The sequence below is a fragment of the Mustela nigripes genome, chromosome 4 (genome assembly GCF_022355385.1).
Source record: "Mustela nigripes isolate SB6536 chromosome 4, MUSNIG.SB6536, whole genome shotgun sequence".
In the NCBI taxonomy this organism is placed as follows: Eukaryota; Metazoa; Chordata; class Mammalia; order Carnivora; family Mustelidae; genus Mustela; species Mustela nigripes.
In genome coordinates, this window is record NC_081560.1 from 71,213,466 (window position 1) to 71,231,135 (window position 17,670).

At 34.9% G+C, this 17,670-nt stretch overlaps 1 protein-coding gene across 2 annotated transcripts in view; it reads right to left on the reverse strand.

The window, feature by feature from the left end:
- The window catches only part of ANKIB1 (ankyrin repeat and IBR domain containing 1), a 149,430-nt gene that overhangs the window by 34,208 nt on the left and 97,552 nt on the right, over window positions 1-17,670 (reverse strand). For both annotated transcript variants that reach the window (XM_059396868.1, XM_059396866.1), the window contains exons 7-9: window positions 16,595-16,683; window positions 11,522-11,666; window positions 9,525-9,691 (exon numbers count right to left, since the gene is read on the reverse strand). In XM_059396868.1, the coding sequence (XP_059252851.1) occupies window positions 9,525-9,691; window positions 11,522-11,666; window positions 16,595-16,683 (401 nt within the window). The remainder of the gene's footprint in view (window positions 1-9,524; window positions 9,692-11,521; window positions 11,667-16,594; window positions 16,684-17,670) is intronic.

The following is a 17,670-nucleotide window of genomic DNA, read 5'->3' on the forward strand; positions in this document are numbered from 1 at the left end:
AAAGTCCCCTACTATTATTGTATTATTATCAATGAGTCTCATTGTTATTAATTGATTTATATATTTAGCTGCTCCCAAGTTAAGGGCATAAATATTTAAAGTTGTTAGATCTTCTTGTTGGATAGACCCCTTTATTATGATATAATGTTCTTCTTCATCTCTTATTACAGTCTTTGGTTTAAAATCTAGTTTGAGGGATAGAAGGATGACTACTTTACCTTTCTTTTGATTACATCACATTCTTTTTGTTACCTCACGTTAAAATCTCCAAGTGACAGGATAATCTAATTTACTTTTGAGTTTGCTGAATCCCAATTTTCTGTCTCACTGGAATTTGGCAAGATTTAAATAAGAAACACATCAATTTATCATTTGTAACTTGATTTTACATTCTTCTATAGCTATATAAAAATCAAACATTAAAAAGCACTAAGGAATTTACAAATTACTTATTTTAATTCAATGTGATGGTATATTCTGTAGTACAAAGGAAATTTTACAGTAAATAACAAAATGTCATTTTGAGGCGGGAGTAAAAACCAATCTGTAAGTTCCATCATCATCATCACCATCATGATGTGTTATTTTAAACAAAGATATTTGCAAAATTAAAGTCTGTTAAGACACCCTGCTAATGAAGTTAAGTCTTACAAACTAAGAAGCAATATTTTACTATATTAAGAATATAACAGGGTACCTGGGTGGCTCAGTGGGTTAAGAATCTGCCTTTGGCTCAGGTCATGATTTTGGGGTCCTGGGATCAAGCCCTCTGTAGGGCTCCCTGCTCAGCAGGAAGTCTGCTTCTCCCTCTCCCCCTGAACTTGTTTCTCTCTCCCTTATATTCCCTCTCTCTCTCTCTGTGTCAAATAAATAAATAAATAAATTGATAAATAAAATATTTAAAAATTTTTTAAAAAATTTAAAAAAAACTTAAAAAAATCTTAACATTTTACTTTAACCCATTAAAACAGCTACTATTAGAAAACTGGAGGACAACAAGTGTTGGGAACATATGGAGAAACTGGAACCCTTATGCAGTGCTGGTAGGAATCTAAAATGATGCAGTTGCTATGGAAAACAGTTTGGTAGTTCCTCAAAATATAAAACACAGAATCATTACATGATCTATTAATTCCACTCCTAGGGATATGCCTAAAAGAACTGAAATCAATGACTAAAAACTTTCTCACCCGTGTTCAAAACAGTCAGAAAACAGCCAGAATATGGTTAACAACCCATGTGTCCATCAACAAATGAGCAGATACATAAAATATGGCATATACACACACAATGGAATATTAGTAGGCCATAAAAAGGAATGAATTCTGATTTATGTTACAACATGGATGAATCTTGAGACATTATGCTATGTGTAATAAGACACAAAAGGAAAAATATCATATGGTTCCACTTACATCAGAGATCCAGAACAGGGAATTTACAGAGACAGAAAGTAGACTGGTGGTTACCAGCTGCTAAGGGGTTAAGGGAGGATGGGGAGTCATTGCTGAATGGTTAGTTTCTCTCTGGTATGAGTAAAAGTTCTGTAAATGGATAGGAAATGGTTCTACACATTAGAAATGTACTTAATACCACTGAATTATATACTTAAAATGTTTTGAAGAAAAAAAAACCAATTATCTTGAAACAGTAATTTGTTTGCTTCAATTCCTGACATTACTGAATCTGGCATTTGGGAAATTTTTTCCATAACTGCTGTTTTATAATGTTTCTTAGTAACTCAGTGGTAACTTAACAGTCATTCAAAAAATACTGAGTTGATTAAAAATGGAAGTTAAAAAAATGGAAGTAGATATATTACATTTGCTTTAGTACATATTAAAATAAGCTCTGCTTCCCAGAAATTGAAGGGATATCTGTGATAACTGTTAATTTTATTTGGCACATATACTAGCTTACACCAGAGTAAAAAATATGCCACAGATCTAGGAATAGTGTTTCCATATGGTGCTTGAGAATACATGTAGGAATACAGAATCTAGATTTCTCATGACTTACTAAAAAAATTTGGGTGTAAAACAGACTTCTACATCTGCAGTATCTAAAACAAATAAAGTCAATGAAATAAAATATTTCCATTAATTTTAAGAGTTTTCCCCCTGAAGATTAAACATATTGAATATTTTTTTACCTACTAGAATCAATACCTATATGACTGGCTCTGGTGTTAGGACATTTTCTGACAGAACTGAGAAAATACTCAGAGGGAGAGGCAGTGGAGAGGAAAGCCCAGTTTTTCAAATGGAGTCTGAAAAATAAATGCTATTTCTTCAAAAGAGCATAACTGCTTATTGGTATGTTTGGTCTCTGAGCTTGTGTTGCATTACACAGCGAAAGATTTTCTTTTCCAGAACCTCACAGGAGGACACAGACCTGCTGCTTCCTTAGGTGCTAGCCCAATTAGCAGGATCACTTCTGAATGTTCTAATTCAGCCGTTTCCAACGCAATGCTAACAGTGGGTATAAAAAGGAGAGGCTTTTTACATAAAAAAGAAGTTAGACCAATGTCTATAAATTTAAAAAGGGAGCTAGAGGTTGCCTCTTAAAACTAAGGTATTTGGGAAAATAAGCCCAACTACTTTAAAGTATGGTAATAACAATGCTACCAGACATTATGTGATTGATAATCTGAATTATGTCACGTGCAGGGAGAGATGTTATTCTGAGACAAGTAATAAAGAGACTGGAATATAATTCCTTAACAAAGTTTTAACCATGACACAGATGACTGGTGACAAGTATTCTGACAGATCTGGTGCTTGTCGAGACTGCACCTCAAAATGTCACTAAAAACAAGGAAACTATAAGAAGAATTTTGCCACACAGTCCACTGAAATTTAGACACACCAATAGAATGGGTTCACTAAGAGAAAAAGTGCTTTGTTATAAAGGAAAAAGAAAAGATTGTCTAATATAAAATCCTTAACTAAGGATGTTAACTAATGGTTAACTAATATCAAAAGATTAAAGAAAGGCTCTTTCCTTGAAAATTTTTGAATATGCACAATCATTGGCAGGAATATACAGTGGCTCCAAAGGATTCTGGAAAACAAAAAATCTTCTATAAAGTTTCATAATCTGATGAGAAATTCCCACCAAGAAGTTGACAATTTCTGCATTATTGGGTATTTACTCTGAAGATACAAATATAGTGATCCAAAGGGGCATCCGCACCCCAACGTTTACAGCAGCAATGTCCACAAGAGCAAACTATGGAAAGAGCCCAGATATCCATAAACAGATGAATGGATAAAAAAGATGTAGTGTGTATATACACATACATACACAATGGACTACTTACTACTCAGCCATCAAAAAAAATGAAATCTTGCCATTTGCAACGACGCGATGGAACTAGAGGATATTATGCTAAGATAAAAAGTCAAACAGAGAAAGGCAATTATCACTCAGATGTGGAATTTAAGAAACAAAACAGGATTATAGGGGAAGAGGAAAAAAATAAAACAAGACAAAATCAGAGAGGGAGAAAACCAAAAGAGACTCTCAATCATAGGAAACAAACAGGGTTGCTGGAGGGCAGGGGTGTAGGGAATGGAGTAACTGGATGATGGACATTAAAGAGGGCACATGATGTAATGAACCCTGGGTATTATATAAGACTGAACCATTACTAACTTCCTTCTATCTTTGAAACTAATAATATATTATATGTTAATTAATTGGATTAAAAACATAAGTAGGTGGGGAAAATTTATTATAAAATGTTATAAAATATTTTGAAAAAATGATCGAAACACTTCATTTATGTAAGCTTTTAATTAAAAATTTTTTTTCTTGGGGTGCCTGAGTGGTTCAGTTTAGTGTTTGCCTTTGGCTGCCTTTTGGCTCAGGTCATGATTCCAGGATCCTGAGATTGAGCCCCACATCGGGATCTCTACTCAGCAGGGAGCTGGCTTCTCCCTCTCCCTCTGCCTGCTGCTCCCCCAACTTCTGCTCTTTCTCTAACAAAGAATTAAAATCTTAAAAAAGTTTTTTTTTTTCCCCAATTTTTGGGGATAAATTTGACATGTAACATTGTGTAAATTTAAAGTATACAGTGTGTCACTTCGATACATTTATGCACTGTAATATGATTGCTGTTGTAACAATTTTTATCACATTACGTTTCTAGTACAGTAAAAAAAAAAAAAAAAAGTAACACCTCCCTCTTTAAAAAAAGTTGACAATTTCAGTTCACTGAAATTAGAACTTTATTATTGACCCGTCCTGTGTAAGTAAATTCTTATGATTCTCCTTTAGACAACTTTCTCCCTTAATTAACAAGTTAACTAAAAATTACAATTTTAAAAAACTAGTATCTTTGGGGCACCTGGGTGGCTCAGTAAGTTAAGCATCCAACTCTTAATTTTGCTCAGGTCATGATCTCAGGTTTGTGAGACTCGGCCCCACACTGGATTCCATACTAGGTATGAAGCCTGCTTAGAATTCTCTTCCTTTCTCTGTCCCACCCCCCACCTCTCTTTCTCTCTCTCTAAACAAACAAGAACTAATATTTTTGAAAATATCCGTCAATGTTGTAATTCCTTACACACACCAACTCATTTAATCCATGTAACAATTCTTTGAAATTGGTACTATTATCCCCCTGTTACATGCATGAAGAGGCTCAGTACTCTGCTAAAGGTCACACTGATAGCAAGCAGATGAGCTGAGATTTGAATTCAAATAGTTTGGCTTTGGAAGTAGTACATTTTGTGCTGACTGCATCAGTTACAAAGGCTTCAAGTATATTACTGTATTATATGGGAGGATGCTTGTTTATCAACAAGTCACACAGCGAGTTAGTGGCAGTTAAGTCTCCAAATGTAGGCCCTGTGTCTTCAATTAATGTCAATCACCTGCTCCACTGAAACTTGATACAATTGAACTTTCAACAGTATTTATTTAGGTGAGCACGATACTTTGTATAGAGTAGATGTGATATTTAAATAGGGTCTTATGATCAGTTTCTATCAAATAAATATCAAGTTTCATTTCTGGGCCTAGGACAAGTAGGGGAATAAGTTCTGCTTGTTGGCAGGACTCTGATACACAAATAGTTAAATATTGCCAGTCTGGAAACATTGTTTTCCTGAACCAGAGCTAAGGAACTGAGATTCTAATTTTACAAGACAAGAGGAGACTCAACTGTTGGGGCCCCCAAACAACAACATTTATTTTGCCCAGAGGACTCCTAAAGAGTCCACTGTCTGTGAAGTCTGTGGGGGGAGATGAAGCATGAAACTATGCTTTAACTCAATCAAGATTCATGTTCCTAACAGGAAAGTAGACTTTATCAAAATCCTTACTGTGGATATTGGAGGAAAGCAGAACGAGCTGATGATAGTATTAATGCACTAATACACACTCACTTGTAAAATTTCCCAAATTCCTGACAAGTCTGCACACTGTATTCTGATTCACTGGAAACTTCAGTGGACTAGAAACCTGATGGCTGGGATTTCTTATCAGTTGTATCTCTATAATCCAAATCTTACTGGGTTTAATCTGTCTCATGGTGAAGGTGACACTATTTTATAGGTTTCTTTGCATAGTTCACTAAATAAATGTTCCACAGCTGGTTGATACATTAAAAACCACACAGTACTGTTTTTAGAATATTCATGCCAGTCAATTTTATTGAATAACTCTAAAATACATTTGACTGTCTATGGATTTAGAAGAGATGAATTCCATTTAAGTTTCTCCATTTCCAGGGGCAATGCTTGTGACTGAAGGGAGTCGGGATACTCTGAGATAACAGAGGAGGGAAATGGCCACTATACCTAAGGTTAAATTTGAATTCCTCTCTTCATAGAACAGAATTTGGGTGGTATTAAGTATTTCTGACCACAAATCTTTATTTTATTTTCTATTTTTAAAAAGATTTTATTTATTTTTTAGAGACAAAAAGAGAGCATAAACAGGGGGAGGGGCAGAAGGAGAGGGACAAGTAGACTCCGTGCAGAGTGCAGAGTCTGATGTGGGGCTTGATCCCAGGACCCTGAGATCATGACCTGGGCCAAAATCAAGAGTTGAATGCTTAAATGCCTGAGCCACCCCGGTGCCCCTGAGAGCAAATCTTTAAGGAGTTGCTTCAGAGAAGAAACATTTGGAGTTTGCTCAGAGGGCACAGAAGTTACATAGTAGCATATTCTATTTAATAAAAACAGAGGGGAGATGGTCATTGGCTCACGTTATGAACAATGTCCAGGGGTAATATAGTCAAATCAGACAAAATACAATTATATAGGCTAGGGGGAGAAAGTATTCTACGTTCAGTTAATAAGGGCAAAGAAGTGGTGGGTGAAAACAAATGACAAGAGAAAGGGCTAAACTGTGGTGGGAAGGGAAATGTCTACTCCTACCTTTCCTCTTATCAATAAATATGTTTGGTTATATCCAGGCACACATCCCTTGGGGATGGCTCTCAATTCATTCTGTCACACGCAGCTCTTAAAAAAAAGGAGCTATTAGTGCCTTTTCTTGTGGTTTTTATAATCATCTTTAAAGAATATTTCTGAGTATTTATGAGTTTCCTGGGGAAAGAAAGAAGCAAAACCCAGAATCATATGCCTTTATTTTATAAAGATATCTCTTATAAAGCTTCCTTTTACATATAGCAGATTTTGCCTCTCTTTGAAATAGTAGATAAGGGCAGTAGAACTCTTAGAATTTCGTGTTTTTTTTTTTTTTAATTCTTAGAAATTTCTCTCCTTATAGGTAAAGCTCTTACACTACATAAATAAGAGTAGGAAGGTAAGAATGTAAAAACAGAGACTGCAAATTAATGCCTAGAGAGATGAAGCAGGCGATGTAAAAATTCTAGAATAGGATTTAGAATTGGAATTGTTACATCCAGAAAATGATTCTATTTGTTATGCTCTCTACCACTCTCACGAATAGGAGAAAGAGTAAATAATTACCAAATGTGGCCCTGAATCCATGTGGCCATTCACAGGTCCCCTGAACCAGGATAAAATTCAACAGAGGGCCTGTGGTTTTAGTATACGGTCGCCAATGAATCTTGACTATAACCAACCCAATATTTTAGGATGTGAGAAAGAATAAGTGAATATATTTCTCCAAACACTGGTCTAGAAATGTACATTTATAGCATGATAATATATACTTACAGATTGATTCATATAGCTTTTAAAGCTTAATCTATATTGGTAGGTTTTTCCACTAGTTCTGTCATGTTTAGTCAAACCAAACTTATTACTTGTGACATACTCAAGGAGTGAAAGCTCATCTGTAGTAAAAGCTGGTAAGCCAGACCACAAAAACCACATAGCTTAATAAGAGAATGCTAATCACAGGTTCTTCTTTTCCTTTTAAAACTTTATTATTCTCTGATCTTAGCAAATGTTCTCTTCTCCTTACTTCTAAGTGTTTTTACTAATTTATATTTTCCATTTCTTTAAATAAACATTTTATTTATTTACTTGAGAGAGCAAGACAGAGACAGAGAGAGTGTAAGGGAGAGAGAGTGCACAAGTAGGGGGCGGGTGTGGAGGGCGGATTGGGTCACATAGACTCCTCACTGAGCGTGGAGCCTATGACACAGGACTCCATTCCAAGACCCTGAGATCATGACATGAGAGGAGGTCAGTTGTTTAGCCCACTGAGCTACCTAGGCTCCTCTGCTTAGTATCACTTTAGATGCACAGGGTACACATAGTGGGGTGCCTTAGGCACATGAGCTTAAATTTTGGAAGAAACTCCACACCATCTCAAAGAGGAAGCTTCGTTATTTTTTAACTTCAATATTCTTATGTTATAGTAAAGTGAGTTTATATTCATCTAAGGACTATATATTTATGAACAATTAAGCTCATGTGTATTCATTCACTCACTTGTACTTCTGAGCTAGATCCTGACCTCTTCTGGTGAGGCACTGAGGTAGAGTTAAGAACCAATCAGTAAACAGTAAAACATGTAAAACTAAAAATTATGAATTTGTCTTGTAAATGTTTTGAAAAATTACTATAAGGCACGTGGATATAACCTATTATTCAATATTCTGTTGCTATTTTACTTGCTGGGACTGCTTTAGTCATCATAGTAGTCAATATGATTTTCCTTTCATCAATCAGTTCATTCAAGCACCTAGCACAGAAGTCTAGCAAACTTCTTCTGTAAAGAACCAAATAGTAAATATTTGGGCAGTTTTATAGGCCATATGGTTTCTGTCAGAACTACATAATGTTGCCATGGTCTGAAAGCAGCCACAGAAAATAAACTGGCCCAAATGGGTATGGCTGTATTCCAATAAAAATTGGTGGGAACAGTAGTTTTCTGACACCTGACCTAGAGAGTTCACTGCTATATATAGACTGGCAAATCAAGAAATATTTTTAGCTTATGATAATGATGATGATGGCAAGTAATAGACCTTTCAGGATAGGATTATTTCTATAACTATGCCTTTTTAGTATAGCAGTGCTATAATTTGACTTTGGTTTCTGATAAGTAAGTAAGTAAGTAGTCTTATATCCATCTAAAGTATACCCTTGCATATGTGATAAATTTGGAAATGAGAGAAAAGAAGAACAAATGCTATTCTTTTTCTGATCATTTAATTACCTAAAAAAAACCCCAACAGTTAACTATTGAATCTACTCTGAATAAAGCAGAGTGCTGATAGACATACAGTTAAAAAACACAAGACATACAAACTGATTCTTAGCTAGGACTGTGCATTAGAACCTCCTACAAGCCTCTTTTTGGGGGCCCTACTCCAAAACCTAGTACATCAAAAATTTAACTTGTTGGGGCCTACAGTGAAAATTTGGGAAAATGGGTCTTAGTTAATTCTAGGCATCCACAGTTAAGAATCACTGCTAGAGTTGGGGCGTCTGAGTGGCTCAGTGGTTAAATCCTCTACCTTTGGCTCAGGTCATGATTCCAGGGACCTGGAATCTAGCCCCACCTCAGGCTCTCTGCTCAGCAGGGAGCCTGCTTCCTCCTCTCTCTCTGCCTGCCTCTCTGCCTACTTGTGATCTCTGTCTGTAAGATAAATAAATAAAATATTAAAAAAAAAAAAAAAAGAATCACTGCTAGAGTCTTCAATTTTAAGAAAAAATTTAAGTTCTAAACATGTTCTAGTCTATTCTTAGCAATTTGTTACTAGAGTTTAAGTGCATGGGTTCTAGAATCAGAGCTTGGTTCTAATTCCATGTCTGCCATTTCTTAGCTGCATATCCCTGGGCAACTTCTCTATGCCTGAGTTTCTTTATCTGTAAAATGGGTGTAGTAACAATACTGAACTCATAGCACTGTTGGGAGAATTCAATATATGAAAATATCTGGCATAATGCTTGGTACACATCAAGTACAAAATAAATATAAATTATGACTATTCATCACATCACACATTTTTTAAATTAATAAGAATGATATCAAATATACTATACTCTAAAGACCTAATTCTGTTTAAAAGTCTCTTTAAAAGCTGTGAGAAAGGGGATTAGGCTGATTCCAACTTCTCTTATACTGACCAGCAAAAGAGGTGTCCTTTTCCACAGTCCACAGCAGGAGCTCTGAGCAAGGGAAAGCTGAGTGTATCAGACCCAGATGTATTTGACCCTTGTTTTGTAAGTCTGACTGCTCTTTCACAACCTGGAGTAGGACACCATTTAATGGCAGGATTATTTTCAACGAAGGCCTGTTGAAACAGCAATAATAAAACATAACAGAAATATTTTAACTCAATTCTCAGAGCATATCTCATGTCAATTTACTTTAGAGGGAAAAAAGGGGGAACTAAAAAACAAGGAGAAATCAGTTTCAAGAGATACTTAAAAATAGTACCAAAAAGTATGGAACTTATAGTAAGAAGGAAAAAAGACATAATTACCTTAGAAACAATGTGACTTTTTAAATTTATGTTTTCTTTAATCTAAAAACCAGGTAATGATGATCAAGCAAAAATGCAATTATTCACACAGAAAATACATAATTTAAAAATATTTACGGGGCGCCTGGGTGGCTCAGTGGGTTAAAGCCTCCGCCTTTGGCTCTGGTCATGATCCCAGAGTCCTGGGATCAAGCCCCACATCGGGCTCTCTGCTCAACAGGGAGCCTGCTTCCTCCTCTCTCTCTGCCTCCTTCTCTGCCTACTCGTGATCTCTGTCAAATAAATAAATAAAATCTTTAAAAAAAAACGTTTTCTCATACAATCTGCTGCTTTTCTGATGGAAAATAATTATATGAGTATTAGTTGTATTAGTACTGTATTACCCCAGTAATACATAAAAATCCAGATTATGATGTTTTGTTATGAAACAGCAGGACATCTTTTTGAAAAGTCCATATGACATAGGTTTAGACTACAAAAAATTTGCACAATTTTTTTCTTTATTTAGAGAGAAGGAGCGAGTGTGCATGACTATAGGGGAGGAGGGGCAAAAGGAGAGGGAGAAAGAAAATCTTAAGCAGATTTCCTGCTGTGCACAGAGCCTGATGTGGGGCTCAATCCCATGACTTGGAGATCATGACCTGAGCTGAAATCAGGAGTCGGACACTTAACTGACTGAGCCACCCAGGCATCCCCAAAGTATAATTTTTAGACCACACAAGAAAGTAACTTGCATACTTCTGGACAATTCTTAAATGAAAATAAATATAGGAAAAAAAGAAACATTATAATTCATTATATGAAACTATTCTTTGAAAAAAACCCATTCCAAGTTGATAATCTTTATTTCTGAATATTTACATTTAGAAGTCTAAAATATGTCTTTTGGAAAACTGAAAAATAGGTGTTATTTACTCTGAACACTGTCTTGATCAGTTACAAAAGTCCAACAGGCAAATGAGTAAATAGTTTTGAATAAGTTTGTTTGTTGTTTGGTAAATTACTACTACAATTTTTTACTTTAATTTTATCTATCATAACTATAAAATCATGCTTTAGGGTGCGTAGGTAGTCAGTCAGTTCTAAGTGCCCAAATCTTGGTTTTGGCTCAGGTCATGATCTCAGAGTTGTGAGATCAAGCCCTATGTTGGGCTCTGTGCTGAGCGTGGAACCTGTTTGGGATTCTTTCTCCCTCTTTCTCTGCCCCTCTCCCTACTCACATGTACATGTGCATGCATTCTCTAAAACAAACAAACAAATAATAAATGAATAAATAAAATTGCTCTTAAAGGTGGGGGCACCTGACTGGCTCAATCAGTTAAGATCTATGTCTTGGGCTTGAGTCATGGTGTTGGGGTTCCTCCTCAGTGGGGAATCTGCTTCTCCCTCTCCTTCTGCCCCTCCTCCTGCTCTTGCAAATGTGCTCTCTCTTTCTCTCTCAAATAAATAAAATCTTTAAAAAAAATGCTTTTGCTTAAAACTTTACTTCATGCCACCATTCCTTCATGCAGTTTTTCTGGGAGACAAAATCAGAGTCCATTATTTTATGTGTTTTTAAAAATAAAACAAAAAAATTAAATAAAATCTGTTATGCAGGTTTCATAAAATGAAAATGAAATCGGATAACTGGCAGCATACCTTAATATCAAACTGTAGATATCGTTTGTCCATCTCCTTAGAAACTACACTTTCTATGATATCCACAGGCACAAGTTGGAAGCAATCATATGCAGGACAGAAAATGTTGTGAGCTTCACCCTCTTGAATTTTCAGATTCAAAAACCTAATAAAATTTATCAATTGATAGAAAAAAGGGAAGAATATAATTTATTTGCAAATTCCATGAATTTTTCTGTTAGAGTATAAGTAAAATAATACCAATGAACAAAGGATGAAATATCAGTTGTAATGCACTGATTTATATAATTCAAAACATTATTTATTGAATACTTACTACCTGTCCAACCATTCATTCACTTATACACACATATATGAATATACATACTGTATTTATGTTTTTTATATATGTTTTCACAGTGCTCTTCTTTTACTTTATCCTCTCTAAAAATCTGAAACAGTATCCAAGTTTCAGAAATGAGTGGTTTAGGAAGGTCATATTCAATTCTCAATATTCTATACCTTTAAAAAAAAAAGGAGCAATTATACAGAATCAAATAATGGCTAATCCAAGAGATTTGGGAGTGGCACTGGAAGACAGCATACCTTTTTGAAGAAAAGACTACCTCTTTATATTTCATTTATATAAGTATTAAGTTGCATATCTTAATCTAGGCACACTAGTTGAGGCAGGGAAAAGTTATCCTGGAGAGTGGCAGAAATCTAGCCTAAGGTGAATCAAGTGGTTAAGGAGAAGGGTTTGGAGTTAGAGAATTCCAGGTCTGCCACTACTAGTCATATGATCTTCAACAATTTATATACCTGTTCTGTCCCTCAGTTTCACTATCTGTAAAATGAAGGTCATAATAAGCACTTCTTGAGGGTTGTTACACAGATTAAATGATATAATGTGTGAGTATCTGCTGGGTGCCTGGCATAGAATAAGAATTTATAAATTTTAGCAGGGTTTTATTTTTATTATTATTAATATTCTCTATAGAAAAACAAGAAACAAATTAGCTTTTGAAGTGTGATTTAACACTTAAACCTAGAGGAAATATATGGAAAGCCAGGGAACTAAGTCACCATTCTCTAGTGATCACCGTCAACAGTTTGACCATTCTGCCTGCAGTATTTTCCCTTTGGTTCTCTCAGTGTCTTAATTCAACTGCATTCAAAAAAAAAAAAATCAAGCTAACTGAGACTTCATCAGATCTGCTCTCTCTGGTCCATTTCCACCTTCTCTCACAGTACCATCCTGGCACTTTAAAGAAAACAGAGCCCTCTCTAATATCCTCCCTACCACATCCTGAACCTACCCATATCTTTAGCTATCTTTGCCTTCCTCTCACTATTCCCTTCAGTGAAAGAGGGCTTCCTCCTATACACCCTAAGCTAATCTGTAAATACTCCAGACAGCTCCAGAATTTGCACAATCCAGAAACCTATCCCCTCTCTCTGTCTCTGTCTTTTTGTCTTCCTCATCGGTCTTTGGCACAATCAATACACTCAAGTTTTTTTCCTACGCTCAAACATTTCTCAACTAAATGATCTTTTTAGCTCCACTTTCCTTTCCCACCAGTTTCTTGACGAAATAGTTTAATGATTTGTCATTCCTCAACTCTATCCCATTCACTTCTCAACCAGCAACACTCTGGCTTTTATCACCTCTAAACTGAATGGCCAGCTCTCAACAGGCCATTAAGACTACCCATTAGCTCAAGGATTCAAGACATCTCAGTTTTTTTCTGGCCTGACTTCTCTGGAGCATCAGATACTGCTAAATAGTTCCTTCTTTCAGATTCTCTCTTTTCTCTGGCTTCTAGGACTTATTATCCCCCCTGGCATTCTTTTTACCTTTGGTTGCTTCTTACTCAACTTTTTCACTAGTGCTTTTCACTCTCCTGATCACTTAACGTTTTACAGTTCTCTGGGGTTTTCATGCCAAAACTTTCCCCTTCTCATTTCATTCAGTCTTCCTGGGTGATCTAAATACTCCCAAATTAAACTACCACCTATATGCTAATGACTCTGAAATTTAAAGCCCAGATCTCCCTCCTTAGCTACAGATCTTGACCATACATAGTACTTTTGTTTAAATGTCTCATGTGCATTTAAAATTCAACATGTTTAAAACCTTACCCTCTATTTTTCAGTATGATTCAAAAACCACACACACTTCACAAAACTCTGACATACGCCAACAGAAGGGCATTCTGTACCTTAGTTACTGGTAAATATTACCTGTATCGAGAAAAACAACTTGGCAGAAATAAAGATGGATAAAGTGTTCAGGGAAATACTATAGAGCTGTTCTCACAGTATGATCTGTGGACCTGAGACTTTTCAGGGGGTTTATGAGGTCAAAACTATTTTCATAATGGTATTAAAATTGTTTTATTTTTTAAATAAATAAGCAAGCAAGCAAGTAAATAAATAAATAAATAAAAACCTGCATGAATCATGGCAATGGTGTTAAAACTATATATATTCTTCACTGCTTTGCACTTGCAGTGAAAGAAAAAAAAAAGCCAGTTTCATTTAAGAATATCCTTGATAGAGTAATATAAATTATGAATTATTGGTTAATTACTAATACATTTTATTGATTATTTATTTTATTAAATCTTAACTCACAAGTACACATCTTTTGGGCATTTTGTGAAAAGAACTGGGAAGTAAACATAATGAATTTCTACTGCTGCATACCAAACAAAGCATGGTGGCTGTCTCAAGGAAAAGCACTTAGGAAATTGTTCAAGCTACAAGTAGACCTATCTGCATTTATCATGGGAAACTATTTTGATCTGAAACAGTAACCACACATAATGATTTCCTGGACTTGGGTGTATAGTAGACTTTCTTGGAAAATGAATTAAGTGAGCTTATCATATCAAGGAAAAAAGATGGCAGAAATCTAGGGCAGATTTTACCTATGTTTTTATCTTATAAGGTCAGTCATCCTTAGAAAGAGGATAATAACTACCATTTATTGAGTAGTAACTATGTGCCAGGCCCTGTTTGTTTTAAGCATTTTTCATATATTAAGCCATTTAACAGTAAACTCACAATAACTCTATGATGTACTTACTATTATCACCATTTTAGAGATAAGGAAATTGAGGCAAGGGATGTTACCATTTACCTAAATCAACAACTAATAAGTAGCAGGAAGGATAATCTAGGTTGGGTAGAAAACAGTAATTTCTGTTTCATTTAAGTGCTTGGAGTAGATGCTTCAAAGCATCTGGCTGCACTGATGACATTATGGAGTAGGGAAGAGTAAATTGAGAGTTTCTGAACTATCTAAGGACCTTTAAAATTTTTTGCCTGCTTCTTAAACAGGTAAGTTTCTTTTCTATATGCCTATGAAAGCACTGCAATTAATTTAAAAATGGTTTAATGTATAAATCACCCAACCTGGAATTTGTTTTCTTGCTGCTTGATTTGACAAGAACTACTAGCAGGATGATGAAAGGGGAATCCTAGGTAGGTTGATAAAGTAATACAGAAAATAATCATTAGAGCTTTCAAATTTAAATCTTACCATAAACTTCTCATGGCTAGCCTGTGATGAGTATGGGAAATGGTTCCTGGGACATAAGTTTGGTGAGGGAGGTAAATAGAAGTTCAAAAACTTCAAGTAAATCCTTTGGGGAGACTCAGTTTTCACACAGAAACCATCGTCAACAGTAGCAAACTTGGTAGAACCCAGAAAATACTCCCTAATACAACAGAGTTAACAATTTTAAGCTAAATAAAGTACTATATCTGTGGAACATTTTCTGTACCTACAACTAGGTAAGTTAGATTTGGATTGTAAACCTGACCCTTGGCAATCAGTTTACCTGTATCAGCTGTACAGATATGATCTTATCTAATTAGATTCAGAGTGAAGTCTAGTCTATGTTTTAAAAAGAATGACCAGATACTCTCATTCATTCTGATTTTTTAAGAAGCAGTAATATTTCTCCCCTCCAAATGAAATCTTCCCCTATATCCTGGTTTAGGATGTACTCAAAATGAACCAGAATGATAGAAAGATGAGTGGTTGGAGGGAGGAAATAGTAGGAGGGTGAGGGAGGCAGACAGAGAAGTGTGGGAAGGATTTTAAGGAGAAATAAGGAAACTTTCGGGATAATTTTTGATTGTGGTAATGTTTCTTGGGTGTGTACATATGTCAAGGCTTATTATTTATTTCAATTATGTAGCTTATTATATGTCAGTTATTATATGTTTAGGACAACAGAAAATTTGCTCAGGTTCTTGTTCTCTCACCCAACACAGTATTCCCCAGCTCCCTACACTTGGTACCTAGTACTTCATGAAAAAACATAGTTTGAAACCAGATTTCCTTAATTACTAATGACATGCTTTGCTTAGGTCATTAGTCAGTGGATTTATGTGCTCCAGAGATAACATGATACTCTATCGCTCATTAACATAGATCTTCTCCTTCATTTTATTTGTAAACCTCTCTTGAAAAGTGCAACATTACAGCAAAGTTAATGGATGGCATGGGAATATAAATCTTAGCAAGATAATGGGAAGAACACTAGAGACAAACACAAGAAACAAAATAAATTTCTCATTTGTACTCAACCATGTCTAGAAGAGACATCAACCTTTGAACTGATTGAGAAGGAATTTTAAACATACATATTCTTATAGATTTCAAAGGCTATTTATTTGCTTGTTACAAAAAATTTAGAGAAAGCATAAAACAAATGCTTTCAAATTCTTAGAATATAAAAAAACCCTAATTCTTGATACTTAGGTGTAGGCTTGCATGTATATTACATTAAATGTAATGTATATTAAATACTAAGAAAACTTACTTCCATATACCTGCTTTGTTCCAAAAGTACCTTCCATTAAGCTAAAGAATATTAATTATGAAATTAAATTTTACTGAATAAATGTGAAGAGGTAAAAATGAGATAAAAATTCTTTCTTATCAGTGCAGTATATTTCAGTGCAACTGTGAAACCACTATGAATAATCCATATCATTAAATATCTAAAGCAGGCAATTTTATTACCAAATCAGAGTGCTAGCATGCAGTAAGAAATACTAAGCTGCACATATACTCACGACTCCCAACAACCTCTACAAAAGTCATGTCCACAGGGCATATCCACTGGGTCTTCAAATACAGAAATACTGCACATACAAATGTCACACTGGAAATGAAGAAGAGCAATGATTTAAATGAAATCATACTCTGAACAGAGAATGATATATTTATTTATTCTCATTGGTTTAAGGTAAAAATACTGTGGGTAAAAAACCCACAGCAACTATAAAGTTAAGTGTTTCAAAGTTGTAAGGGAAGTTAAAGTCAGTGTACCTATTTTTGGTTGAATAACAAATACCATGCCTACTTCATTATAAGCTATTAAGGGACTTAAATGTTTAATGTACAAGTCAAACTTTTAAAATCCAAATTTATGTATTAATCAGCAACTATGCATTTGGGGGAAAAAAAAGTACAAGAAACAAACCATTACAATCTATTCAGGTCAAGATCAAACTGTCCACTGCAAAATAACCACTTCAATATCATGTCCTTTTGCCTATATTCATCCTAGAAAATCTACAGAAACAGAGCAACGTTGTGTTTTCAAGATAAAAACTCCGGATATTCAGAGTAGGAATTTAAGGATTTCTACCCAAGGAACCCTGTTACAAAACTATGTATCTTCTAAACAATGACTTATTAGAAGGATACATTCCAATGTTACAGAAGCAAATAATAGAAGTAGGATTTTATTTTCCAAGAAGGCCTAGATAAAACCCAGAATGCTTTCATTTTTATCACATATTTTGAGGGGATGAACCATTAAAGAAACGTTAAAATTTCCTATAACAGTATACCAATTTTTATGCCAATTAACAATATAGACAATGGCAAAAAATATATATATATAGACAATTGGCAATACTGTTTCTCAATAAAAAACAAACATTTATTATCAAAATGTATCTAGATGATACACTCCAAAGCTTTACTGAAGTGTCTATGTTTTAAAAAGAATGACCAGATACTCTCATTCATTCTGATTTTTTAAGAAGCAGTAATATTTCTCCCCTCCAAATGAAATCTTCCCCTATATCCTGGTTTAGGATGTACTCAAAATGAACCAGAATGATAGAAAGATGAGTGGTTG